The following is a 27,735-nucleotide window of genomic DNA, read 5'->3' as shown; positions in this document are numbered from 1 at the left end:
TTGATTTCATAGGGAGGTGACTGAAGAACTGTCCAACTGTAAATAATTCACTTTCTTTTCTAACAGGGCCTCATCTATTGAGATACAAATGTGGAAATGACGTTCGGCATGCACATTACTTTACCTTGTTAAGTAGACAAGAGCGAGGAGAGGCAATTGTCTGTCCCTATGGAGACTATGTAAAAACCAGAATGTACTTTTTAGACTACATTAACATTTTGTTACATCCTCATTCCCGCGTAGAATTGCGTTTCCCTTTCGCTTTGGCACGATTCACTCCGTCGCTTACTCATTCTCTCGGAAAGTACCGTACTTACAGTAGATCACACGCCCTCACACCAGCTCTTTACTCTAACAGTTTCACGTCAGACGCAAAATCGGCACCTGAGAGCTTGAATGTCAGCATCACAAGGTAAGGCCCTCACATATTCTGATTAAAGTAGCATAAACATACCAGGTTTTATTTAAAGCGAAAATCGATCGAATATTATTGACGTCGTAAAAATGACTATGACCGCAATCGAAACGTTAAACTGAAGTTATTTGTGTAAAAGTGTAAAAATTTGTGTAAGAGTTAGTAGGCCTATTCCAAATGACTAATCATTGAAAAGAAATGAAAACACGAAATGAAAACGCAAATAAATGTCCCTATCAGATCCAGTGCCTTGTTTCCAGGCATATAAATTACTTAATTAATTGATCATCATTCGCTTCACTGACTGTATTTTGTACAAAATTTCCATGGCAGTGGTCCATGTATTGGTGGCAAATATATTTAATGAGGGTGCAGGGTGCTTTGTGAACGTATTTGAGGAGCGAAAATAAGAAAATAAAAAGTTGATTGGACCAAGGAAAGCTGCAGTCTTTCTTTCAGATAACAGAGAAGGTAGGGTGCAAACGATTTACCGAAGACACTTAAAAGGGGAAATTTGTGAAATGAGCATTGCGTATTTCGTGGAAAACCATAGTTTGTGGAAATTTGTTGCGTCACCGTTGGGAGGTCGAGGTGATGAGTTGCACCTTCCGCCATTTCCCTTACCAGTGTTATATGCTAAGTGTGTCGACGGGAAACGGTCGTTTTGAGGTATTTCAAGAATGCCTCTTGTTTAATCTGTGGGACAGGGTAAGGCGTTAGTTTTCTTGTTACCATGAACATATTTGTTTGGTTAAAATGTTACTTCGTTATATTACACTTAAACTGTTTTCGCTCAAACATTTTGAAGTGGCAAACATTCACCGGTTGTCAATGAATCATACGCGCTACTGTAACACTAGGGTGTGTGGGTGATTTCTGAAACGAGAACATGGCAGCCATTTTCCTATAACCAGAGAATTCAGCCCATAGCGCACATTAACCACATGCGCGATTAATACCACATTTCGTAGCTAATGAATTTCATGTAGCTACAGGCTTACATTAGTAGACTCACTAATGTGGCACTGTGGATAGTCGCGCAGACTTGCTAACATTACATCTGATCCTGCTTTATCCCCAGGTTGCTGCACTGCGGAAGCGGAAAACGTTCCCCGAACTGTTTAGTAGTTGTTTCTCTCAATTACTTGAAGGCAGTTCATTTCATAATATTTGTGCCTATTCGATCATGGACACGTAAACACAAGCCAAGGGATTCCCTCAGGGAGAGACTGTTGCATTGTCACACCCAGGGTGTCCACACGTCATTGCAGGTATTAGGCTCTTTATCAAATAGACTAACTGCATTCGTTAATACGCATTATGATAACAGTACATTTAAAGGTATGCGTTGGAAGAAGTGGATGGTGTCAGATTTCCCGTGATCCAGGTTGATTGCTAATACTAACATTTGATATTCTTCTCTTATTTTTGTTGAGCTTACATTTTGTTTTAAACATAACTCTTGATGGGTGTTTTGAAAATTTAATAGACTGAAGCTAGAGGTTGGTGCTGGCTATAGTGGGAGGGGTGGAGCAGAAGCGTCCATGTCAGAAGACAGCATTTAGTGTTTTGAATTCAGAACACAGGTTTTCTCCTGGCAGGAAGGTTAATTCTCTTCTTTAGTAAACATATATTGTGTGTCAGAACAGAGAAATGAGCTCATTTCCAGCTCTAGTTTGATGTCATGCTCAGCTCATTATGTCCACATTACGTCTGTAGCTGCAAACAGTTTATATGAGTAAGTTATTAAAAACCTGGGTGTGATAAGTCAGCATTCTCTCCCTGAGGGGACATCCCTTTTATTTTATTCAAATGGAAATTTTACAGAAAAGTCCATTTCTAATGGGTTTGTGCCGTAACAGTGGCCCAGCAGACTTGCAGTATGACAATACCTCTGAACTCTTTCGCATATCAACTTTTGCCAAATTCCCCTCCACTGGAGCTGTCACAGAGAGAAGCCTTGCCCGTGCAGGGTTTTATTACACAGGTGTAGGCGACCGTGTTCAGTGTTTCCGCTGCAATGTGAGTGCTGAGAACTGGCAGTCTGGGGAATGCCCAGCAGAGAGGCACAGACAGCTGTCTCCAAACTGCTCCTTTATCCAGAGCCTACCCTCCACAGCCAACCTGCTGTCCTCTTCCCACTCTGCCTTTTCTCCTCTCCGCAATGTGGCCATCATGCAGGTGTCAACCCCTGGAGCCTCAGCATCAACTACTGCCCCCACATCTGGGCAGACAGAGGAACAAGTTGGTTATCTCAATATGGGGCTCAATAATCTGGCCCCCTCCAGCCCCCTTGCATCTCGTGTAGTGGAGGACTTGTCCCACCAAAGGCCCTCAGCTTGCCACAATCCCAGCATGCGTCGGGAGCAGGACCGCCTTGACACATTCCAGAACTGGACTATCACCACAATAACCCCAGCTGAACTAGCAAAGGCTGGTTTCTATTACCTTGGCCAAGGAGACCGTGTGGCTTGCTTCAGCTGTGGAGGGCAGCTAAGCAACTGGGAGCCTGGAGACAGGGCGGTGTCAGAGCACCAGAGACACTACCCTAACTGCCGCTTTGTCAGAGGAGACCGGGCGGATAACGTATCCATTGCCACTGGTGGCAGTGGTACCCTGGCCAACGTAGCCAACTCTGCTATGCAGCTCTATGATGACAGACTGCCTACATTTGTCAACTGGCCCTCGAGAATACCAGTGAGACCTGACCAACTGGCAAAGGCGGGCTTTTATTATGTTGGTAAGACCTGTTTGATTCACTTGAGCAAAATTATAGATTATTTATCTGACCAGGAGTTTCTTAGAGTCTTGCAATCTTGTTGTTTTTTAAATCCTGTTTGTTATCCTCTGTAGGTCGAAATGACGATGTGAAGTGTTTTTGCTGTGATGGGGGCCTGAGGTGTTGGGAATCAGGGGATGACCCATGGGTGGAACATGCCAAATGGTTTCCAAGGTCAGTCTGTAGCCGTCCCCAGTGGAAATGAAAGATCACGTGTTACTGTTTTTTCTTTGAGCATATTTAACGGGCTGCTATTTGTTGAATTGCAGGTGTGAATACCTTTTACAGGAAAAGGGCCAAGAGTTTGTCCATCAGATTCAAGCCAGGTTTCCAAGATTGTTTGAACAGGTGTGAACAATTACTATACCACTCTTTCTATGAAATCTGGCTACTAGTTAAAATAGAATTGAATAATATCTTCATTTGTGTTTTGCAGCTGTTAACTAATGGAGACAGCAATGGAAGGGAATTTTTTGATCCACCAGGCAAGTCACAGATTTATTTTAGTCTCAGTTGGACTTTATCTTTGAGCCTGTTCATAGTTTTCCCTCCTCACACAGAGGGAGAATTCACAGAATGTTTTATTTCTCCACGGGTTATAGTGCACATTGGCCAAGGTGAGCACTCTGAGGATGCAGTGATGATGAACACGCCTGTGGTGCGGTCTGCCTTAGAGATGGGCTTTGACAGAGGCCTGGTGAAGCAGACAGTGCAGAGCAAAATCCTCACGAGTGGGGAGAATTACAAGACCGTGCAGGAGCTGGTGTCTGACCTCCTCAGCGCTGAGGATGAAAAGAGAGAGGAGGAGAAGGAGCTCTTTGCTGAGGAGATGGCCACAGGTGTGTGCTGTTCGTCATGGCGACACCTGGTTGCATTTGTGTTAAAGTGTAGGAAGTCACAGGTTACAAATTTTGCTGGCATTCAACCGAACATTTGCTTAATTTCAGATGGCTTTACTTTTCTGAAAAAACATTACATGGCGTTGACTCAGCGTCTAAAGAGTGTACACAGTCTGATGGATCATCTCCTGGAGGAGAACATCATATCCCAGAAGGAGTATGAGACCATCCGCGCTGTCCCTGTCATCAAACAACAGACCAGTCAGCTCATTGACGTCGTTCTGTCTAAGGGGAACCCAGCAGCTGAGGTCTTCCGAAACTGGATCAAAAAGAATGACGTGTACCTCCTGAGAGAGCTAATGGGTATTGAGCCTGCTGAGTTTTCCTCTGTGTATGGAGTGTGTGAACCTTGTGTTATGTGTGACTTGACCGTGCCACTGTGAGTTCACTATGATGAGTGTTTAGGATAACAGGTAGGAACATATTTCAGATGGCAGTGAAACAAGGTGATGCTGGTACTTAGACAGTTCCACAATAGACTAACCTCCAAGAAGTCCTTAACACTTACAACCATTTAACTGTTCTTCTCACTGCCATTTCAGCCCAGGCAAATGAAGCTGCATCACCGAGTCAAGATCTTTCAGGTATATGAGAAAAGGCTTTTTGATTTGTTTTCATTTTTGGTTTGTTTTTTTCTAGATAGTATCAATCACACAAAGCCATTGAGATTCAGATCCCATCCTGAAAGAGAGAGTGCAGACACAAACCACATGTGCTTTTTGGTTATGTCTTAAGTTCCACTCATTTTGTCTGTTTTTAGACCTGCCAATGGAGGAGCAGCTGAGGAGGCTACAGGAGGAGCGTACATGTAAAGTGTGCATGGACAAGGAGGTCAACATTGTCTTCATTCCTTGTGGGCACCTGGTGGTGTGCAAGGAGTGTGCTCCTTCTTTACGGAAATGTCCCATCTGTCGAGGCCTGGTGAAAGGCACGGTCCGCACCTTCCTCTCCTAATCGAGTTGGGAGCGACACAAACTAAATCACTATACTATTGTTTTATCATCAGTCTCACATTGAGTCAACGGTATTGGGCCTCTGAAGACTTTGTCTAATAGTGTCACTGTTCAACAAACTTGAACCACATTTGGAAAATGTTTGAAGTAGTTTAGGAAAAGTCTGCTCCAATCTGATTGAAATAAATTATGTGAGTTACACCTGTGTTGTTCTTTGCCCCGCTATACTTTGTTGACAGCATGACTTTTTAATGACCATGACAAACTCTGTTAAAAAAAAAGATGACTAGTTCATTTACTAGTACTGAAGGCTAAATTGAAATAGGACAAGACTGAAATGTGGAGGGAAATTATGGCTCTGGTTCTGTTTGAATGGAAGGTGCTTCATTGTGACACTTGCTGATTTTGGTGTGTTTTGTTTTTTTTCTGCAAGCGTTAAAGAAATGTTTGAAGGCCACATGCAGTACTTCCATCTCATTTGATCTTTTTAATAACTAAATATTTAACTGAATCATATTCTAGACTAGAACAGAAGTGAGTGAAGTGCTAAAAGACTAAATTGGACTTAGATACAGGTATTTTCGTTCTTAGTAAATTAAAGAGGCTTTTTTTTTTGTTTTGACTATGATTGAAATAGTAAAATAAATAGCATTAAAATAAAACCTACCGACTCATCTGCTCCTGTGAAAGATTAATTTTGTAATATTTCAATGTACAGTGTGTGGACGATCAGGTCCAGTCATATTATGATCAGGTTTGTTTGATGTAAACCCATTTTCATCTCATTTCTCTTTAAAGTGAAGAATGCTGACCAGTCAGTCAATGTGTAGTGTTTTTAATTGGTCTGTCTTTAAAAAAATTACAGTTGGATATATTTTAAAAACTCTTTACTCCTACATGTAAAGAGCATTATCAGTCACCATATACAATTCATTTGAGTTCATTTAGCTAAATCCACAGCAGCAGTGAAACACAGTCAGTTGTCAGAAATCATTTAAATGTCCAGGTCATGAAGATCAGCCCAGCTGGGGCCAACTTTAATCTTCACTCGCAGCTTCACATACAGCCTCACAGCTGACTCCATTTCCCTCTTCACTATCTGTGCAACCTGACCAATGAAGAAGGGGTTATTTCCGGCATTTCATATCAGGCCCAACACAAATTCGCAAATATATTGATGTCTGTGCTATACCTTAATGACATCTTCCTCTGCTACTTCGAAGATGAGCTCATCGTGTAGCTGAAGAACGAAAAAAGCTCCCCGACTAGGCCTCCGCGCAATCTTTCTCTGCCTGTGGTCTGCAAGGTAAACAATTCATTCATTCATTCATTAATTTGAGAGGTCTCATCTACCAGTGACTCAACTGAGAGGATGTAATTTGTGATACCTGCTCCAGCAGTGGGGTGCTGATGAGATAGAGGGATGTTGGGGAAGGTTTCCTCCAGTCTTCGCTGGATGTTCACTGTAGCCTGTTTAACGATGTCTGCCGCTGAGCCCTGCACAGTGGTGTTGACTGCCTGCCGCTCTGCCTGAGGGAGCAGGATACCAGCACAGAGAGAAAGGTTCTGTCGTGTTGGGTTACACTTTGGTGCAGTATTTCTAATAGACAATCTGATTGAGAATGTGCCTACATGTGATTTTATATAGACATTGGGATCCTTTATTCCAGGGAGAAACCGCTTTCTTCCCAGTATGGTCTTCACGTAACCATCCTTACCACATTTCTGCACAGTGTCACGTAGAAAGGTCTGGATACCTTAAAAAGACGCAATAATTATAAAGACCACGCCAAATTCCATGTTATTCATCTGAACACTAAAACTGAACAGTCCCTCATTACCTGTGTATCTGGATTTGAATGTCTCAATGTAACAGGCTGCATCATTTTCATCAGTATTCATTTGTTCTCCAAGTGACTTGGCTCCCATGCCATAGATTATACCATAGCAAATCTGTTGGCAAAACATTCCCTATGTTATTCTTTTACTTAGGCACAAAAATGCTTTCAACTAAGGATACAATGGTCAATTTCATACTGGCAAGCTTTACCTGTTTAGCCTGTTGTCTTAAATGATCATCAACTGTTTCAGGATCCACCATTTTCCACTCTGCAGCAATATTTCTGAAAACATCAGCACCACTGTTGAGCACCTGGAGGAGCCGTCGGTCACGCGACAAGTGAGCCAAGATACGCAGTTCCAACTGTGAGTAGTCGGCAGCCAAAATCAGCCCTCCTTAAGAAAAAGCAGTTTATTTAAGAGACACTGACATACAGCCTAGCACACGACCACCCTCTCAATATCAGCACCCACAACAACAGAGAAACTGTCATGTGTGCAACATTAAATTAGGCCAAGCTATCAACACTATTATAATAATCATCTCACAAACTGTTATGAACAAAATATTTAATTTTTAAGAGGCATTTTGTACCTGAGAAAGGCACAAAGGCATGTCTCATGCTGACCGAATAAGGAACCCCTTTCCCTTTCTCTGGCCCCTGAACCCCTTTCTCTTTCTCTGACAGTTTCTTGAAATGTGGTGCCAACTGCTGATGAATCTTTGTGCTGTTATTCCTGAAGATTTATGAGAAGATTTATGTGACATTTCTGCTTCAGAAATAAAAACTGTTTACTGAATTAAAAGAATGTCACATATAATAGACTTAACCACGTCTTTGTATTTAACATGTCTCCTCCATTTTGGGATGGTGGACTCTCTGTGATCAGGGTGGGCATCTCTATCTCAAAATCCTTTGGTACATTCTGAATATTGGGCTCAGTGAAACTCACTCTTCCTGCACAGGATCAAAAAAAGATCAGACAAAGCTTAATGTATACAGTGTAACAACTTAATAAAAAACAGCCAAACAAAAAAACTGTGGTCAGCCTTTGACGGCTGGTGCTGAGAGTTGGGTGGAGCTCAGCACCTGTGGCTGTGTGAGTCTGTGAGACTGGATGTATTCTGTCCATCCTCAGACCAGAGTGCCAGCATTTCTGTCTTTGCAGAGGGAAGATGACTTTGGTCATGGCATTGGTGATCCTCCTCCACTCGAGGATCACTCCTGGTAACTGATGAAGCGGTCTGAGCTTTTCCAAAATGTCCTAATTTAATTAAAATGATAAGGTTGGCAACACGATCTAATGAAGACAAATCTGAATTCAGAATTCAGGGAATTTACAGTTTGCAAAATGTAACACTGATAATATCAGTGAATTTGACTGATATGTGGTTGAGAACATGATATAACATCATGATGTGACATGATATGACACATAATCCTGACATCAGTTCCTATGGTGCTGCACTAAGATGGTAAAGACCTTGCTGGTGGAGGAAGACAGGTGCAGTGAAGTGACACTGATCCTACAGGCATTTTTTATGTTTTTTGTGTCTTAATGTCAGAGCTATACTGTTACAGTTTAGCTTATAGTACCTTTGTGGTGCTGAACTGTTTGGCTAGCCTGATACAGGCTCCCGCTCCACCTCTCCTGGTGTAGCCCAAAGTCTTCTTATTCTTTGAACCACTGAGGTCGCCAGTGGGAGGTAACTTCAGCTCTAGGAACAGTACCTGTCACATTTGGCAAAGGGTCCATGCACAGATTCAGTGAAAAAAGGGGGCTTCATAAGTATGAAGGGCAAACACAAAGTTTTCCTAATGGATACAATATGTCATTTAAGAGTACAATCAAAAAATATTTCAGGGGTATATGGGTACAATTTCTGGTTTAAAATTTGTTGTTAACAGTGAGGCAGGTCCAATAATGAGAGACCTCAGCGACATCCTCTGGGCTGGTTAGGGAGAACCTGTGTCCTGCCAGGTGGTATGCCTGAGACTCCAGTGCACTGAGTTTAGCCTGCATCACGTGTTTCTGAGCCTCATACTCATCCATGCTGAAGCCAAAGCCATTCAGCTCCAATAGTGCAAGGCAGTACTGCGAGGGCATCTCCACTTTTTGGAAGACATCTTTCAGAGTCACAGGACAGGAGACGAAACAAAAAGATTTCAGTCAAAGCAATGTCAGAAGTTCTTGTAACTATCAACCAAACATCTATTCAAATGGAAAAGGAGCTGTAAGAAGCTGGGTTGCCAGGCACCTAGAAGATGATCCTTCTCCAGCAGGTTATTCAGCTGCATCATGACTCTGAAGACAAGAACAGACTCAACAGCTGCTCTGTAACGTCCGGGATGACAGGGGTCTCCATTTATGCCAAGGCTGCAGACACCTTGGCCTGGAGAGATCCCATCCAAAAGAGGCAGATCTTGAAGAGCAAAGTTTGTGACCATGTTGTGAAGGTTGCGCTCTTTGGAGCCTGGATCCAGCAGCCAACTGGCAACCTTTAAAGAGTTACAGAGTTTGTGATTCAAATCAGAATTTATTTTAAAACCCCCAGTTATTCAAAAAGTCATGCGCACCCATAGACGCGCAAATGGCACTCCTGTACAAGGCATCTATGAGAGATGATTAGAGACTATAACCTTTTCAAACAAATCAGATCACTGTGGTACAAACTGCAATCTTCCTTACCTTTGGGTCTTCAAATGTGCCAGTCAGAGACACCCCACATGCCAAAACAAGAGTCTTGTATAGCTGTATGAAGTCATAAGTAACCACCACATTCTGTGCCCCACAAAGTGACTTCCGATTCACACTGGCCTTAATCTGCTCAAGTCTCTCCTCCACTGTCAGCATCTCGTCCAGTGGTGGAGGCGCTAAGCTTTCACTCAACTCTGTGTGGGAACATCAGCAAAGGACACAGTATTAAGTGCAATTTTCAAAGCAAATGAGGAGAGATCCCGTGAAGTCACCAGGAATAAGGTGAAGTGTTCAGTACCTGTGTTTGATTGTTCCTGTTGTAGTGACACGTAATAGGCGTCCTTCCCTCCCCAGCACACAGATATGCCAATTACAACCAGGCCTTCACTTCCTTTCACAGGAAACCCATCTTTTCGTTTTGCCTCCAGTGGGGTCAATCCTTAAAGGGCATAAGAAAATACAAAGCAGATAAACAGAGGAACCATCCTCCACTGATGGGAATACTGATCAAACTGTTAAAACATTCAAGAAAAAAAAAAACACAATTTACGTTTTTTTAATTTCCCCCCAATGACAGGTTCAGAGGACAGAATGCAGTCTTTCTTCTCACAGGCCACTGTTAAAGAAAACCTCATCTTTGTTTTCCACTCTTTTATAAAGGTTTGAAAAAGGACCTTATCACTGGCCACATCAATGATGGAGAAAGATTCCGGGCTACTGGGATTGGATGACAAGGGCTGAGACAAGACCAGTGAAGAGCCATCATCGATCAGAGATCTGTCCAAGTCTCTCTTTGCCGTTAACAAAGGTCTTAGGTCTTGAAGAGATTCCGATTCAGAATGTGGATACACCCCGGTGTGGTGGAGTGATGACTGTACTGCTGAGGTGGTGGTCTTGTTTTGGGGTGCAGCGAGCTCACACAGACCAGGCACAGGAGTGCCGAGGTCAGTAGGACCCTGTGGTGGTCTTGCTGTGGCTGAGCCTCCTAGGCCTGAATGACCATCTGCACTGTTTGTGAAACCGACAGGACTGGTAACCTCTGGCTTAATCACGTTTGGGTAAAAATTCCTTAGACTTTCATGTGGTGTAGAAAACTGATCACACCATTTATCTAGAATATCCTGCATTCCTGGGCTGATATGAAAGGAGGTGCTGTTTGTTCTTGCTTCATCACATTTATATACCATTTCCTCATTATCGCCTGTCTCTATGCGTGACACGTTTTCAGAATTTCTGCATAAACCCACTGTTTCACGTGGGCTTGATTTTGGACTATTGAAAACACTTCTGAGTTTTTCCAGGCAGTTTTGCCCAGTGACTAATGAATCACCCCACTCTGAGAGGTTGAAGGATGACTCGCCCCATTGGATTGCTTCCTGAACTTCCTCTAGTCCAGCACTCATCGTTTCCTCCTTTTGAGCTGCGGGGGGGTCAGGAGCTCCAGCATGCGCACCTACTGTCTCCTTATTTTCGTCCTTGTCAGGTGCTTGTTCTTCCTCCTGGACATCCAGTATGGAGTTGTCATACAGGCTGTCAAAAAGAAGACTGCTGCTCCTGTCAGGGTTGTCATGACCTGAGTGATGAGATAACTCATGACTGAGTCTTGGTGCATGAGATTCATATGAATTTGTCATGTCATGTGATTTTTCATTACAAACTTGATTACTAAGGTTGAGAATTTCCTCCATTTGGCTGTCTGTGAGGGAGATATTGTATTTGGGTAGAGCAGTGGCTGAGGATGGACTGGGACTCTTCCTCATAAATGTTTCTTCACATATACTTCCTTGAGACAGTTTTTCAGTTTCAGATAATTGGTTGAAAATCTGATCTTCTGAGTGTGAATGACTGGATGTTACCTTATTATCCTCAGTAATGTTTGATTTGATGTTACCATGAGACAAAATGGAAGCTTGCTGTAATATGTTTTCAGTTTGTGTGTCAAGCTGAAAACTATCACCAAATTCCCCCAAATCACTTGTGTATAAATCAGGGGAACTGCACCTTTCTTTATCCACAAGATTAGTGTCACATCCATTTTTAACTTTGGAACTTGAGGGAGATACCATTCTAGAGTCATGACAGTCAGACACCACTGATTGAGAAATCACTTCTGAGCTCTTCCCCATTTTAGTTTCACTTTCAGTTTTCTCTTCAACAGTAAGGTGTTTCACTTTGCATGTGTATTTTTTCCCACTGTAAGAAGGGGGAGCACCCATAAAAGTACCAGTTTTTGGTCCCTCCCCACAGTCAGGTGGGAAATCTGCCTTTGTAGGTTCAAATGCTGAGACTCCTGAACTAACACAAGTGGCAGTGTCAGAGGTCTTCGGACTGACATCACCATCTCTGTGTGACACACTGATTTCTTTCTCCAACTTCCTCCGTTTGACGGCTTGCACTACTTTGTGGCAATGTAAATCTGATGCAGATAAACTTTTTACATCATAGGAAAATCTTATGTCCATTTCAGCAGATCGTTTTGCAGGACCAGCAAATGCCAGTTCAACAGTCATGTTCTCCTCATGGTTCGTTTTGTTTATAGCATTCATGGTCATAAGAACCTTTTGCAGTGCAGTGGATTGAACATGCTTCACGCTGTGAACAGATGTCTCTGATAGACCTGACACAAGTCTACTACTTGAGTCTGCTGAAACTGAACCTATTGGTTCTTCCTGATTCACAGAGAAATCTCTTATTTTCACATTCGGACAATCTTTGGTTTCAGATACAATTTGCTGTTCTTTCTTTCTGTCTTTCGCTGTCTCCACATTCAGTATCTCTTTGTTGTCATTCTCTTGGTGACCTGCTGGGTCCTCTGATTTTGATCCCTCTACTCCTCGTTCAGGTGAGCCCACGTGTGAATGTCCTGGTTCAAGTGAGCCCTCATGTGAATGAGGGTCTGGACTGGCCTGCTGAGAGAGGCTCTCAGGGTCCCAGGCGACTCCGAGGAGAGCCAGGTCTTCCTTCAGCTGTGCCCTGGCCTCAGCCACTATCTCATGTGCTGCCTCTCTCTCAGTTAGGGCCTTCTGCCCACTGACCCAGATACAGCGCATGTTCCTGGATTCAACAGCTTCCTCATTCTTCTCACCCACCTCCTGTTTGGAGCTGTTTTGGAAGACCAGTAAAAACTTAATATCACACAAACCTGTCCTCAACGTTATACAGGTCATTCAAATAAAAGACAGCAAAATTTCTACTCCAACTACTGAAAAATTAATCAATTAATTTCCAAACTTTAACAGTTTATCAGCATGCAACAAAAACAGAGTTCAAGAACAGTAATTTTACTTTACAAGAAGTATTAAAAGGGTACAGAGCAGTACCTTTTGAAGGGGATAGCTTTCCTGAGGGCCTTTTCAACATCAGCTACATTAGCTCGAGCCAAGTCAGACACCGTGAGGAAACCTGCACCATGCAGAGCCCGTGCTCTCTGTGCATTCAGCAGAGAAATGCGCACCAGGTCACAGAGCTCCCTCTGCACCCCGAAACTCAGACGACTCTGGAACTGTGACAGTAACATCTCCAGATTGTACCACCCCAGCTGGTTGCAAAAAACTGTTACCATACCTATGGATCCAAAACATCCTAGGATCAACGTTTACTCTACAGAGTTTCTTTTCTGTGAGAATATACTGACCATTTTCATATTTCTGGCATGGACAGTGTGCTGTTTTATTGCTTTTATATTAGACAAACATTTACAAGGTCTCAACATCACTAATGAAACAACGTTTGGATTGAAAGTATAGCCACATATTGACATTGTGGGTTTTGTAGGATCTGAGTCTGGATTTGACCATACAAGCAGTTAAAAAAAATTCTCATCAAGGAAAGGCGTAAAACTGTACTCCCATAAGCAGATACTACCTGCATAGGTAGATGCAGACTGCTGAAGCGACTGGAGCTGACCCCGGCTGCAGCCATACTTCTTTGCAACTGTGTCAAGAGGCTTCTCATTGACCAGGTCCAGCAGTACCAGAGTCGTGAAAAACCTGCAGAACATAACATAACATATCACAACAGGCTCTAAACATAAAGAGAACCGACACATTAATACCTACACACTACATATTACATGTTCTCCACAAACTTACTTTATGCTACCCACATCTGTGTGTAAATACATTATATATATATATATACACATATACACACACACACACACATATATATATCAAGGTTTCTGTTAGCTAGTAATTACTGGTTTTTGCCTGGTAAAATTTATTAAAAGAAAACATTAATTAAAAACTTGCCGGTAAAAATGTCCGGTAATAATGTTCATACAAAACGTCCCAAAACAGGACATTTGTGTTTTGACAGCGAAACAGCCTCTTAACAGCCTACAGTACTTATTCCCCCCCCAAACCCCTTTTTTAACAGGCTACAGATGTTTCGTAATATCCTATATTTTAGCAGTTAATGTTGTTGTTTTGCTCAATCGTTACTGTTCGTTTTGCTTAATCATTACAGTTCATTAAATAGTCAAACCGACTTGAGGTCACTGTCATTCTTTCGTCAACCTAGGTGTACATTATATGTGCGTTTGTAACATAGACTGTTATCGAAATATGGCTGGTAAGTTTCACATTTGTCCGGTTAAATAAATTATTTACGGACACCGGGCCAGCAAGAAAAAATCCTAGCAGAAACCCTGATATATGTATATATATATACATACACAATGTCTGGCCCATGAATGGTAATGTGTAGGAAAGCTCTGGTACCGTTTATGAATGGCCATCTGCCTGCGCTGCTTCTCTGTTTTGGCAATTAATTTTCCACTGACAGAGCGAGCCAGAAATCCCTCCTGGATGCCCACCATCTCTGCCACATGCTTTAGTGATGAGGGCAACTGCTCCCAAAGGCAGAAGAACTGGTACCAGTCAATGTTTGTCCAGTCTACGTACACCGGTGTTACCTTCAAATCGAAGAAAAAACAACACTAATCACTTTAATGTCCAGCTAAGCTGATTTTTTGACAAGTTGTTTGAATCTAGGCTGATCAACATGACCTTTCACTTAGTTCTGGAAACACAGCAGTTGTGCTTTTGTTAAGCTTTAAGTGTTGAACATTTTCTTATAAGATAGACCTTGGTTGACCTCTGACCTAGGTAAACAGAATATCACTGCAAACCACTTGAGGTAATGATCAGATAAAAAAAATTAATTGTCAAAAGTGATGCAGAGTCTGATCCGCATAATTACATTCTGTCCATACTTATATGACGCAGCTGGAGCAGCCCAATTAAAACATATACTGGTGCTTCTACCTGGTAAAGAAGGTGGAAATCATTTTCCAAAACAAATCCTTTCATTGCTCTCTGGAGATCTGCAAATATTCCCAATGCCTCAGGAGGAGACAGAGACGAGGACACTGTGGCAGATCCCAAATGGGTCGGGCAATATTTCTCCACTACAAGAGGAAAATCAGCACAATGACTCAGTGACTCAGTAATATAATATGGGATAAGTGTGGTAAGTCTGTTTTATTCACCTTCTCCTTCCTTTTGGATGTGGATGAATTCATTGTCCATCAGCCATTCCATACAAGCCTCTATGGCCCCACTGCTCTCTGCAGCCCCCCCCACTGCTCCGTCCTGCTCAGAGCCCTTATGCACCATACTGGCAGCAAACAGTGTGCAGGAGGCATATGTCCTCACTTCCTGTGGTGTGCTGGCCACTCCACCAACAATTATCTTACCATGAAACACACAGGAGAGGTATATTACATTAGCGGTACCATGGAAGTACTGACACTGAAAGTTTAAACATGAGGAAACACTTCCAATGGCAGAACAAGTAGCTGGTACCTCTAGGATAGCTCGCAGCATACTGGTGGTCACACCCTCGCCCTCCCTCTTCACCAGGCAGCTGCTGATGGGTTTCAGGGAACCCTGAATCAGACACACCCCCTTGAGACGCTCAGACTCTTTACAGACCAAGATGCTTTCACCTGGCATAACATAACGACATTACAGTCACTGAGGATGCCACTCTTATCACCCTTGGGCTTCCACACAGGGCTGACTGAATCATTATCTTGGCTACAATATAGTTCACATCACATTTGATAAATTCTGCCTTTTCATTGGGCAGTCCAAGTGAGACACAAAGAGTCAAAAGACCATCTCACAGAGAGTCGATTACCTCAAGGTACTGAGGCAAGACAAGGATATTTATACATTTAATTAGAGTTTTTTTCCTACAGAAACTGGAATACAGAATTTGAAATCTCTCAGGTCAAATGCACTTTTTGAACTGTGAGAATGTGAAAACTAAGTGTCCTGTTACAGGAACATGTCAGCTGCTAGCAGTGCATGACAGTGCGTCCTTACCAGCCACCCTCCACGATATAATGCACTCCTTCTGTCTGCTATACACAAGTCTGAATTAGATAATACAGTTCTCAGGTCTGATGTCACGGGGCTTCACTGAGACCCTGCTACATGTGTTGCACTGCTAATGTCGCCCCTCTTCACCCTACACTCATCCTACAGTGGCCCTGTTTCAGGTCCCAAACTAACCCACAGTGTCCACGCCCTTCCTGCCTGCCCGTCCCACCATCTGTTTATAGGTCATTATGTCCAGCAGGTAGCCATGGAAGACAGGCGTCCGGATGATCACGCGCCGAGCTGGGAGGTTAACACCAGAGGACAGAGTGGAAGTGGCAACCAACACTCTGATGTAGCTCTGTCTGAAGGCTCCTTCCAGAATGTCTCGCTCATCAAACGTTAAACCTGGAACGGGACACAAACATGGCACCAGACACCTCTATGTAAGGACTGAAATACTGGCACTACGGACTGAGCAGTTGTGGTACCTGCATGGTGAAATGCTACCCCCCAGGGAACTGTGCGCTGCAGGATTGGGTCAAGACCAGCAGGAGAGCGTTTCAGCTGGGCCACCACATCACTGAGTCCCTCCTGGTCTAGAAACACAGTGTAGTCTTCAGGGCTAGACTGTTTCTCTGTTTAAACCGTATTAAAAATGAACACAGTGAGGTCCAGCAGAAATGAAAGAAACAGAGGAGAGGAAAATGATGTACTTAACTGACCTCTGTGGTGGAAGTTGTAAAACTCTCGTGCAATGCTGTCTGCCAGCTTCTCACACCAGTTTTTAGCAGGACAGAAGAGCAGGACTGAATGGCCGTCCCGCACTGTCTCAAAACACAGGCTCACAATGTGGTCATCATCACCCTGAACACACATTACAACCCATTACACACACTGCACCAGCAATTCACACAGAGCACAGGAATTTGTAATATATAGGATAGAGAGGAATAAAAAAAAAAAAAACATGTGTCAAAAAGTGTCAAATTGGTGTGCAAATTGGTGTGCATCACTCCAGCAGAAGGGAAGCCCCATGTAAGGAGGGCACTAGCCTGGTTAGGATCTGGGCCAATATTAAATGAACACATCGACATGTCTAACCTTCACAGGGAGAAGAGGTGTGAAGTGTCTGACTACATTCATGGAGCCATCATATAAAGTACTGCTGATCTTCACCCACTCCATCAGAGGCACAGGGCGATAATCTGTGTGGTAGAGCTCTGCCCGCAGCCAGCGTGCCAGGAGATCCAGGTTTGGTAAGGTGGCACTCATGCCCACAATCTGAGTACCGTCAGTTTTATTTGTGTTGGTCTCTGAGGAGTGACTGGATAAAGGATGAGAACTAAAGTTAAGGGCAGGTTGACACACACATTTTTCGGAGAAGGTCTGTAGTGTGTTTCAGTGGCCACTGATAAGCATAATGGAACACATTGCCAGGTTTGGGACACGCTGCTAGACCAGACTGAGAAATTAGGAGATTCTGACATGGTATGGCTTATTAAAGACCTAACTTCTCATTTTCATAACACTGTCTTCCCAATGTGTCCCCCCAGTTAGTCATTTTAGTACCTTTAGTAGTCCTTTTTTTCTATGTTTTTTTTTAGCATAGCCCTTTATTCTAACTAAGTATATTTAATCATCGTTCTGAATGTGCTGCTATCTGTCTATGTTGCACCATATGGTCCAAGGAGGACATCATTTTGCCTCTGCTGCGTGCTGTGCTGTATATGACTGAGATGACAATAAATCTCTACTTCACTTGACTTTACTTCTCAAAGAGTTAGGGTTTTGGCCTTTACTGTTTTGATAAAACTGATCAAATTAACCTACATCAGTCACACATTGATAAAATTATTCCTAGAAACAGGATAAGTGATGGAATAAACACAGCACTCATGCACTCACACACACACACACACACACAGCACCCTGTTGAACACTAAGTCCTGACAAACCTGGCTGCAGTTTTCTGGGCAATGTACTGAATTTTGGTGAGGAGGAGTTCTAGCAGGTACCCTCGCCCAGAATCCCCCAACATGTGCAGCTCATCTACAACCACAATCCCTGTAATGAAGCAAAGCAAGTTCAGTCAGCTTATCTTCACATCTGTAGAGAATCTGCACAGTTGACAAGAGTGTGCTTGGATGAGGGTTTACCCAGTAGATCCATTCTGTCCTCCTCGATGAGTCTGTTGATAAGGCCATTGGCTTTCTCTATGGTACACACAGCCACATCAAGGGCAGAGAAGCCTCCTGGTGCTGAAGTGCTCCCCATATAGCCCTCCACTCTCACCCCTGCCCCCTGGAACACGTTCTGGTCAAATTCACACTCTCATCAATTACAGTTCATTTGAATGATGTCTGATTAGAACAGGCTTCAAAATATTCAGTGCGAGTTATAAAGAAATGTAGCTATTGTGTTGGATGACACACCCCTCCCCCTTTTTATTCAGAAGAATTTGTATCTTATGCGGCAAGCCTCCATTGCTCATAATACTATTTCTAAACCTGGAAATGGCTTATTCAGAAAACTGTATCAGTGTAATATCAGCCAAACACTAACTGTCTCAGTGTTTTTGCGTGTTGATGACTAACAAAAGCAGGGTGAGGAATCTGACATCAGTATGTACATGCATATGAGATGTGAACTAACCTGAAGATAAAACATTTTTTCTCTGGCCACAGATACAAAAGGCAGAATGAAAATGGCTTTCCGTCTGGTTTCCAACACTCTCTTCAAGATAAGCAACTCTGAAACTAGTGTTTTTCCTGCACTGGTAGGAGCTGAAAGAAATAAAGTATATACCATATACTGGTATAATCAATCGCAAAGTTACAAAAAACACCCCAAAACAACAACAACGAAAAAAACCCCACCAACTTTATGAAAAAAACCCCCCAAAAAACACAACTAAACCATTGCTGCACTGGTCTCCAGTTTACTTTTGACTTGTAATTTTGATCATTTACTCAAATGACATTTGGTAAGCCTGATGTTATGCACATAAAGCTGGGAATTCGTTCTCTTTTTAAAAGAAAACAGTGAGCACTGTAAGATCAGTTCAGCACTGGTCAGCGAGTGAGGCACTGATTCGCCTGGGTTCAGAGCACTGAACAGAGAAAAAACAGACTGAAGGCAGTGAGAGATGTAGAGTGCTGCTTTTCTATCATTTATATCACTTACCTGAGTAGACCAGGTTCTTCCCTTCTAAAACCTGTCCCAGAGTCAAGCACTCTGCCTGCCACTCAAACATGCGCTGGATGCCCAGACTCCTGTATCTGTCCAGTACAGGCTGAGGGAGACCCCAGCTGGACAGCAGCAGCTTGTCTACCCGATCAGTGGGAACAGCCATGTGAAAACTCTGTGCTGAAAGAAGACATGTTTGGATTATTCCATTTACATTAACATGCTCCTAAGGGATTAAACAGACAGTGTTTTAAACCAAATTATACTCATGAGAATAAAAAGCCTACCCAGTTCAGTTTAAATAACAGCTGCAGTGCAGCATGTAAGGTAAACACATAAACAATAGCAGCTAACACCTAAAATGTGACACTGAACAACGCATAAACTTAAAAAAAACAATTAACAATTAATCACATGAGCACAGACAAAAAAATACGTAATATGAGATGACCAAAACCTCATTAAAGGCTGTGAAAGCTGTGTTAAATGACACAGTGGAACTCTACCTGTGTCAGACACAGAGTGGCCAAGGGTGCTGAGCTCCAGACCAGGGGGAGGTGTGAGCACAGAGACAGATGTGTTTCTGTAACATCTTGTCTGCTGGTATAATCCGGAACGTTCTCTGGCTGCAGCTATACACATTGGACTAAAGAGGATGTAGTCTTTGGAGATATTCAGACCAGAGTCATGTTCGGTTACTGAATTCTCTCCTTTACTCTTTGACTTGGCTCTTACATTCAGGGAATTTGAGATCTTTTGGGGGTGGGGACCACTTTGTTTGCCCGTCTCACTGCCATCTGTAAAGCTCAGCCCAGCCTGAAGCTCCTCTTCACTGTATTTCCTCCTGTCATGCTCACTTCTTAACATCTGGCCTCTTATGTCTTCACTAAACAATAATTTCTGTGCCAGATCCTTCCAGGCTCTTGTCTTTCTTGTAGGTGTATTGGTTCTAGAACATTCTGGTACAGGTGACAGTGCTTCTGAGCTTAAGGGTTTGATGTTTTGTCTTGTCTGTGTTTGCAGATTTTGATGACTGTTTACATTAAGATCTGTTAAACAGGCACTTTTTGAGGGTACAACCATAATAGGCACTGGCGTGTTCAATGTTTTATCTGCTGGTTTGTTAATGTTATGAGCCTTATCTCTTTTCTTTTGTTCAGATTCATCTGTGCCAAGTGCATCCATTGCCTGTAAGATTCCCTCATCTGTGGTCAGACTAGAATCTTCAGGCATCCATTGCATTTTCTCACTCTCCTTCAAGATAAAAGTAAACTCTAGTTTATAAATGATGTTTTAAAAACAAGGGTCAAGGATAAACAAAAACACAAATAAATATATACTCACCACATGAGGATGATGATGGTCTAAAGATCGTGTCTGAAGGAGGCGGTGCGAACGTCTTGGATTGAGTTCTTTATCAATGGGCAGGATGCTAAATATAAAATGTAAAATATATGAATATAAAAAAAACACTATCAGTCACGTGCAAATCCACAATATATTTAGTAGGGAATTTAATGAGGACAGCTGCAGGAAACAAGGGACAGCTGTCACTACTAGTGTTTACCATTCTTTCTTTATGATTAGATGCTGACCCATGTAAAACTTCTTTTTCGACCGCAGGGCAGATGAGTCCATATTTCTATATTACTCCAAAAGTTCATGGAGAAAGCCACACTGGTCAAAATAATAGTACGTTAGTGTTTATAATTTCGATAAAGCGCGGGAAGCTATACTGATATCTAGTATTGCAGATTCCCTCACACGCACCCATGTCAGTGACGGTGAGATACTTCTAAACTTTCAGATTTCTAAGAGAATAACCAGAATGTAAATAATTTATCAAATAAAAGCTATAGAAGTTACATTCGCTCAGTTGTTAGCACAGTACATAAACGCAGATATCGATAGTACTAAATAGCAAGGGTTATAGGTACTTATTAAAGTTATCGTTAACCTAAATACATCCCTTTGTCTCTAGTCTGCTCGTCCTGCCCATGGATATTTACACTACGAATGACAAGAAAACAAACGAAATTACATAGACAACCATCCGTCCCTGAGAGAAACCAAAGCCGTTCAAAAGAACCGCCTGTGTTCTCGTGCAAGTTTCCGGGTGAATAAAACACTGCACATGAAAGTTCCTGATTGTAGGTAGCCAAGGTTTCCATCGGAATTAGTCGGACCATAACCATGCGATAAAACACAGACAATGACTCTCGAGAAAACTTTTACATTTTTACCCGCATTCGATGACCTGATAAAATTATTTCCCACATGTTTTTTTCTCTTCTAACTCACTGCGTACCACTCATCTTGAACGTTGTCATGGCGGTATCGTTCTCTTTTTCAGACACGCCCATATATCTCTAAAGTAGTGTTTTATGCATAAAAATATAACCTTGAAATTCTGTTATTACAATGTTTTCTGTATGAGATGCAACTGTTGAAAGCTACCTCTGAATAAAAACTAGTGTTCAGCCTAACGCAGAAGTCAATGTGAAAATACAGCTTGCACACTATGTGACTGCCAGAATGAAAACTTGGACACTAAATATTGTTATCAGAGACTTCGTTGCTTCTTCGTTCCCATTTTCTTCCACTTTGCTTCGTTGCTTTGCAGTATGTTTGAAGAATTTCACTTAATGTGTTAGACTGAATGTGATCTCAGACTAAAGCAGTTTTCACATATGCGCTACGGACTATGTCTGCAGAATCAGGTTCGCATTTTGTCCGAAGTTGCCCTTTAACACATGCAGCACACAACAGCAGGGTGAGACGAGTCAGTCCGAGACGTGTGCTCACCTACTCGAAATACTCCGTTTGGTTTAGGCGAGGGGCGGCACCTGGGTAGTGATGCGTTCATTTTGAACTAATCTTTTGACTCGGGAGTGACAGGTCGTTTGAGTGATTCGTTCATCTTTCCCCACGCCGCGCATGCGTGCCACTCAGGTTCAGCTTCGTTCACGAACAGGTCTTTCGGGTCTGTAGCCATTTCTCAGTACAAAGTACCCCAAGTACGTTCTCCCGTTCTTGGGAGTTCGGACTTGCAAGTTCAAGTCGGGAGTCTGGACTCCCGATGACGCGCTTTCAAATACAGTACGGTCAAACTGCATTTGAAACAGTAGCGTTCTTGCTGGCTAGAGGCTCTGGAGCATTTAGGTCTTTCGAGGGGGCGCTGTTGACCCACATTCGAATTCTGAAATATTAATTTCTCGCCTGAAAAATCTTAAAGACTACATTTGGTGACAGAACAACAGGCATAATACTAAATTTACAGTTATGGGGTAGCTCGTCTGTCGCCATTATCGCAACTTCTGTGAAATTTGGGTGAAATGCATTCTGGGAAACTTGACTCCCCAAGTCCACACAAGTCACCTCCTGATGCATCCCTGATAAAACCCATGAATCAAGAACACATCCGAGTATTTGATCTGTTCTTGGCTAGACGTGAACTTTGAAATGGAACAGTACTTCGGCCGTGACTGATGACGTTTCACAAGTCCACAAGAACCCATGGCTGCGTCCAAAACCGCATACTAACGTACTAAATAGTACGTCAAAACAGTACGCCACCATTAGTAGTACGTCCAAATACATAGTATGCATAGAGTAGTATGTGAATAGTACCCGGATGACATACTACTTCCGTTGGAAAAACGAAGTATGCGAGCACTGGACACTTTTCAATCCCATAAGGCTATATGGAAAAAAGGGGCGTTTCTGATGCTGTGTTTAAATGTACTGCTGTGTCCGTTTACAGGTAGTCGTCATTAAACCGCGATTATAAAGCTCACGCGCAAAAATGTGGCGCAATTTGATTACCTCATTAGTGCGTCCAAATTCTAGCATACTTTCTTGTCTAAAATCTTTTAGTACGTACTTCGCACTACGTACTTCAATGCAAGTTTAGTGTGCAGTATGTAGTATGCGGTTTTGGACGCAGCTCATGTACAGAGAAGAACGCATATTGAGAAACGGCTTGTGTGTCTTCCGTTCACTTGTCACATGGCCGCATCGCAAGTGTTGGAACTACAGGCATCGGCACGTTTTCTTTTCTTTGCGCTGTACCCTGTCCTCCAGTGCAATAGAGGGCGTGCGACATCTCTAGCTGCTTAGAGAAGGACCATTTCCTTCAAATACGCCGCTCACCTGTTTACATAGGAAATAGCAAATACGAATGACAAAGGTTCAGTGTTCGAGCCATCATGACCTCAAAACGCATTCTGATCAGTGGCACGGTCCTCTCTCTCCAGGATAAGCATGTGTTTTATCCAAGCTGTAAAAATTGCTTTTCTAGACTCAGAATACAGCGGTTAAAGTCAAGGTAAGTTTCTCAACAAGCACCTATGTCCCAAAGTACACAACAGCTGATCAGCTTGCAGTTTGAAAGATAAAATAAAACTAAACTTTTGTTTGAGGATTAGAATGAACATAATTACTAAACTAACACTGAGATTTCATTCAGGAGCGAATGTCACAAATGTGGCTTCAGCTGTGAACCCCAACATGCTGCCTATAGATACCGACTGTTGCTTAAGGTGTCGCGGAACAGAGATATATTCAACGTGACAGTTTTTGGAAGTTGCTTAAATCACCTCTTCGGTACTTCTGCTGATGGTTTACAGAGGTATGGATTCTTGAACCAGAATTACTTTAATGTTGAATTAAGGGATTTCAGACAAGATAGATAGATAGATTTAATTGTATGCCTTGCTGTGATCATGATTACTCACAACTAAGAATTCTGTTCAGTTTAGATCGATTGCAGTTAATTCCATCTTTGATTAAGTATAACAGTGGCTGTAGACTAGCTTTGATTAATAAAATTTGCATGAGACTATTGAATTAAAACTACCAAAAGCATTTCAATTTCAAAGTCTCTACCCCCGTACATATGTATGTGTGTTTGAGAGAAAGGGAAAGGGAGAAGCAGACCAGAATTAAATCAGTTTCAGTTTGTGGTCACCAGAGATGGGCAGTATTTCAATTAAATGTATTTAAAATATGTGTTTAATTACTTTTGAGTATTTTGTAATTTGTGTTTTGCTGAATGGGAAATAATCATTAATTTGTAACAAAATACTTTGGGAGATTGTATTTTGTGCATTTAAAATACTTAAAGTACTTAGTCATATGTCATTTTATTATCAAGTAAGACAAGAACTTTCATGACCAGGCTTAGTATAGGACTACTAACTATAGGACTACTACATATAGCCTATCACAGTCCAGCGCACTCGTTGTGAACTGTTTGTTTTGTTCATGCCCAGTATCCCAAGGGAAGAATCTGCTTGGTGCTCTGTGCAAATTGCCTTGAGGCAGTGGTTCTCAACTCCAGTCCTGGGGGCCAACTATCCTGCATGTCTTTGTTTGAACTCTCCTGAGCTCAGGACCGACACACTTGATTCCACTGATTAATTAATCATCAAGCCCTTGATTAGCTCAGTTAACCGTGATAATGAAGAGTTATAAATTAAAAATATACTACCAGATATTGCTCACTGAACGTCATTATAGGACAGAAGAATAGAGCAGTTAGCAAATAGCTGTACTCTAAAACTTGTGAATTTACTTGTTAGCTTGCCAGTGGCATTCTAGCTAACGCCACAGGCATTCTCAGACAGCCTGGGACAGTGGCAACTTGTGGTTATTCTTATGGAAGCCTTCATTAGCGATAAATCAGGCTAGCTACTTTTGATCCTAAGGACAAATTTATACTAAATGTGTTGCGCTTCCTCAAATGACTGCTTGCAAAATTAGAGATCTAGGAAATTAGCTTACTCTACTGTTGCGCTCACCTTAAATTGCTCCTGAAAAAGGCATCCGCTAAATGTCTAAAATAGTGTTAAAGATAATTCTGTTTGTATTTTTGTATTTTCAAATTACAAAGAGTATTTTAATTAAATACATTTTCTCACACCAGTATTTTGTATTTTATTTTGATACATTTGATGAGCAAGTATTTGTAATTTGTAACAAGATACTTTTTGATGTATTTGTGCCCATCTCTGGTGATTACTCACTTTCAGATCAGTTTATTGGGTACTGGGATACAGACAAGCTATTGTAACAGAAAACTCAATGTATTATTGGTTAAAAAGCAGAGAGAGGTAGGTAGCATTAGTCATAACTTGAGTGATAATGTTTTCCATTTGTCTGAATCTGTTAGACTGGTGGCTGAATTAGAGAAGACTCAAAGTTCCGAACACATAAAACAGCTCTTCAGCAAAGCAGTGGAGGATTGTTTCATTGGAAGATGTTTTATTTTTGGGATCAAGGTATTCTGTTCATTTCCTTACCATGCATATGTCCATACCAGCTGGTGCTGTTTCCTGTTCTGGATATCTACTTTACTGGAGGACTTGTTTACCAATCCTCAATCAACCCATTTAACTAGTTAATGAGTGTCTGTGGCTGCATCCAAAATACTGGATCAAGGTTTATTAAAGACAGATGTGATTTCCTCAACAGTAAGACATCTTCTCTGTCTTGTTAATAGATCTCTTGTATTCAGAGGGAGGAAAACTTCCTAAGTAAAAAGGCTTCATGGCTGGATCTGAAAACACACCGTGGACAGTTTGTGGCCAATCAGATAATTTCCTCCAGCGATGCTGCCGTTGGCATCACTGTGGCTGCATATTTGGAGAGCCTTCTGCAGGCAGACAGTGCTCTATCTTCTGCATATGTTCCCTTACGTCATGAGGAGGAGGAGGAGGTCTTGAACAGCTTTGAATACACACTTCCTTCTTCTTGGAGATCACACTCGGAGCACAGCAAAGGAGTCATAACACTCCAAAGTCCATGGCAGAAATTGCCTGGGATATGCCTCAGTCCTTCACAGCAACAGGAACCCACTCTCCAAGAATCTAAAAGAGACTCCATCATTAGTTCCACTTTGCACAGCAAGTGTGCCACAATCAAGAAAACTTTCTCAGGGTTTCCCACTGAAGGCTTGTCCCTGAGGTTCAAAAGCCCACATGCACCTTTTGGATGTGACATCCAGCCAACAACACCTGACCGACCAAGACTCATCCTCAGGCCTGCTGATCACAACACTTCAGGCAAAACCCCTCCGTCCTTTAAACTTTCCCCTGGCCAAAAGGGACAGACAAAACCTTCAGGTCAACATCAAGTTAACGCCCATTTAGCTGAGCTCGGTCATTCTGTGGCAACTGAGTTTTCTTCAGAAGTCACTTTAGGTACCCAGTCACGAAAAACTGGGCTCATACCATTGTGTAATGTTACGAATTTGGCAAGGAAAAGAAAAAACAAGCATGGTTTACACCCTCTAAAAACCCTATCTAAGGAGAGCTGTTGCAAAGGTGAGATTCCTATAGGTCATACCCCAGAGGCCCTGAGGGATACACAGATGACCAAATCCTCGAGGGAAAAAAGGAGAACAACCAAAGATAACCATGATGTCCTGTGTCTGCAAGAGCGACTTAGATACTCAAATTCAGAAGGGCAAGATATATCCTCATTTCAATATAATTTCATAAAAACACCACTTTCAAAGACTTTGGAGTCACGAAAAAATAATAACCAGAATTGCAATGAAGAACTTGTGCAAGATTTTGAACAAAATTTGCCTTGTAAAATCAAGACCACAATACACCAGAGCACTTTCTCTGACTGTGCTGATGATTTTTCCAGATATGATTTTTCTGCAGACTTGTTCTGTGACAGTCAAAATGGTTTGAACCCAGGTACATCAGATGTGGCTACAATGGGTCCATTTGTACTGAATGAAATGTGGGAAAACTCTGAGAGAAGACATTTTGAATTGGATCATTCTTATACACACTATTTTATTCCCTTTTCTCAGTCAACTCCTGTTTCACATGGACATGACCCACGACCACTTGAATGGAGGAGCAGAAACCTCAAAATACAGTCAGACCTGCACTGTGTAAACCAAGAAAATCCAGAAACTAAAGCAGCTGATGTGAGCAAAATGAAAAAAGTTTATAGAGGCATCGTTGAAGAGACATGTGTTCTGAACTCTATGCTTTGCTTATCCCATACTGAAAACAATGATGGAGAATGGTCTAGAGACCTGTTCACAAATTCATTCTGATATCTGATGTATTACACAATGTTGACTTTCCATGTCTTTCTTATCCTACAGTGCTACTTTAGTTTGCCAGTATCTGGAACCTCATGAACCTATTGTCACTGTGAACTTTAATGTAGCTTTAATGAGACTAATGAGTTTGAGTTTTGTGTTCCAACATGCTTAATCTAAAATATGAAATACATTTTGAGTAAAAGCAAACAAGTTATATTCATTAAGTGGCACCTCTGTTTCTTATCTGGATACCTTCATCTTTTTCACTACTGTCAAGCAGGCATAAAAACTACAAGGGAAGGAGCAATGTCTTTTTTCCAATACAGTAACAAAATATAAAAATATAGACACAAGTGACATACACCCCTTTTCACAGATGAATTTCATAAAATCTTAACAAACTCTGTCACTTATTTAAGATAAAGGACCCAAAATATTGAACATGGATTCAGAATTATGCACATCTCCACATGTGGTTACGATGCAGTATGAAAGTTTAATGTTTTATATAATCACTGAATTTCAGACTTTCAGGCTTTCTTTTCAACCCTCAGTCAAAGGCCT

The 27,735-nt window shown here is 42.0% G+C and overlaps 3 protein-coding genes across 4 annotated transcripts; 2 read left to right on the top strand and 1 right to left on the bottom strand.

Moving 5' to 3' along the window:
* The first annotated feature begins 331 nt into the window (after window positions 1-331).
* On the top strand, window positions 332-5,247 carry birc2 (baculoviral IAP repeat containing 2). 2 transcript variants are annotated; one of them, XM_030781389.1, is made up of 9 exons: window positions 332-412; window positions 1,497-3,155; window positions 3,269-3,368; window positions 3,464-3,542; window positions 3,631-3,679; window positions 3,797-4,033; window positions 4,142-4,396; window positions 4,636-4,677; window positions 4,854-5,247. In XM_030781389.1, the coding sequence occupies exons 2-9, from the start codon at window positions 2,228-2,230 to the stop codon at window positions 5,045-5,047; spliced, it is 1,884 nt and encodes a 627-aa protein (XP_030637249.1). In that variant the 5' UTR covers window positions 332-412; window positions 1,497-2,227; the 3' UTR covers window positions 5,048-5,247. The 2 variants fall into 2 exon arrangements, with proteins under 2 accessions (XP_030637249.1, XP_030637248.1); XM_030781388.1 differs by lacking the exon at window positions 332-412 and adding an exon at window positions 1,036-1,123.
* A 793-nt stretch (window positions 5,248-6,040) lies between these two features.
* On the bottom strand, window positions 6,041-19,967 carry polq (polymerase (DNA directed), theta). Its single transcript, XM_030782991.1, has 31 exons — window positions 19,607-19,967; window positions 19,098-19,280; window positions 18,567-18,697; window positions 18,071-18,227; window positions 17,870-17,978; window positions 17,016-17,238; window positions 16,628-16,778; window positions 16,403-16,549; window positions 16,107-16,319; window positions 15,393-15,535; window positions 15,077-15,278; window positions 14,853-14,995; window positions 14,307-14,500; window positions 13,450-13,574; window positions 12,906-13,149; window positions 11,810-12,687; window positions 10,136-11,158; window positions 9,884-10,024; window positions 9,577-9,779; window positions 9,146-9,386; window positions 8,821-9,014; window positions 8,484-8,618; window positions 7,977-8,151; window positions 7,718-7,844; window positions 7,481-7,623; window positions 7,097-7,281; window positions 6,888-6,999; window positions 6,679-6,803; window positions 6,435-6,576; window positions 6,239-6,345; window positions 6,041-6,154 (listed from the first exon to the last, which is right to left on the bottom strand). Exons 1-31 carry the CDS (start codon window positions 19,965-19,967, stop codon window positions 6,041-6,043), a joined length of 6,771 nt encoding a protein of 2,256 aa, XP_030638851.1.
* Window positions 19,968-23,308: 3,341 nt separating this feature from the next.
* On the top strand, window positions 23,309-27,331 carry ddias (DNA damage-induced apoptosis suppressor). The gene is made up of 4 exons (XM_030782318.1): window positions 23,309-23,427; window positions 23,569-23,730; window positions 25,273-25,381; window positions 25,603-27,331. Exons 1-4 carry the CDS (start codon window positions 23,309-23,311, stop codon window positions 27,178-27,180), a joined length of 1,968 nt encoding a protein of 655 aa, XP_030638178.1. The 3' UTR covers window positions 27,181-27,331.
* The last annotated feature ends 404 nt before the right edge of the window (window positions 27,332-27,735 follow it).

The sequence above is a fragment of the Chanos chanos genome, chromosome 8 (genome assembly GCF_902362185.1).
Source record: "Chanos chanos chromosome 8, fChaCha1.1, whole genome shotgun sequence".
Lineage (NCBI taxonomy): Eukaryota > Metazoa > Chordata > Actinopteri > Gonorynchiformes > Chanidae > Chanos > Chanos chanos.
This window is presented reverse-complemented; position numbering and strand designations above follow the sequence as displayed.

What these genes read in the sequence shown, in the direction of transcription:
- birc2 (XM_030781389.1), top strand. Translation starts at nt 2,228, where the DNA reads ATGGAAATTTTACAGAAAAGTCCATTTCTAATGGGTTTGTGCCGTAAC. An exon ending in GGCGGGCTTTTATTATGTTG is followed by an intron (nt 3,156 to 3,268) that starts GTAAGACCTGTT and finishes TATCCTCTGTAG; the next exon opens with GTCGAAATGACGATGTGAAG. An exon ending in GGAATTTTTTGATCCACCAG is followed by an intron (nt 3,680 to 3,796) that starts GCAAGTCACAGA and finishes CACGGGTTATAG; the next exon opens with TGCACATTGGCCAAGGTGAG.
- polq (XM_030782991.1), bottom strand. Translation starts at nt 19,967, where the DNA reads ATGTTAAGAAGTGAGCATGACAGGAGGAAATACAGTGAAGAGGAGCTT. An exon ending in CACCTCTTCTCCCTGTGAAG is followed by an intron (nt 16,779 to 17,015) that starts GTTAGACATGTC and finishes ATGTGTGTTCAG; the next exon opens with GGTGATGATGACCACATTGT. An exon ending in GCCCAGAGGATGTCGCTGAG is followed by an intron (nt 8,619 to 8,820) that starts GTCTCTCATTAT and finishes CAAATGTGACAG; the next exon opens with GTACTGTTCCTAGAGCTGAA.
- ddias (XM_030782318.1), top strand. Translation starts at nt 23,309, where the DNA reads ATGACCTCAAAACGCATTCTGATCAGTGGCACGGTCCTCTCTCTCCAG. An exon ending in ATACAGCGGTTAAAGTCAAG is followed by an intron (nt 23,428 to 23,568) that starts GTAAGTTTCTCA and finishes GATTTCATTCAG; the next exon opens with GAGCGAATGTCACAAATGTG. An exon ending in TCTGCTGATGGTTTACAGAG is followed by an intron (nt 23,731 to 25,272) that starts GTATGGATTCTT and finishes TGAATCTGTTAG; the next exon opens with ACTGGTGGCTGAATTAGAGA.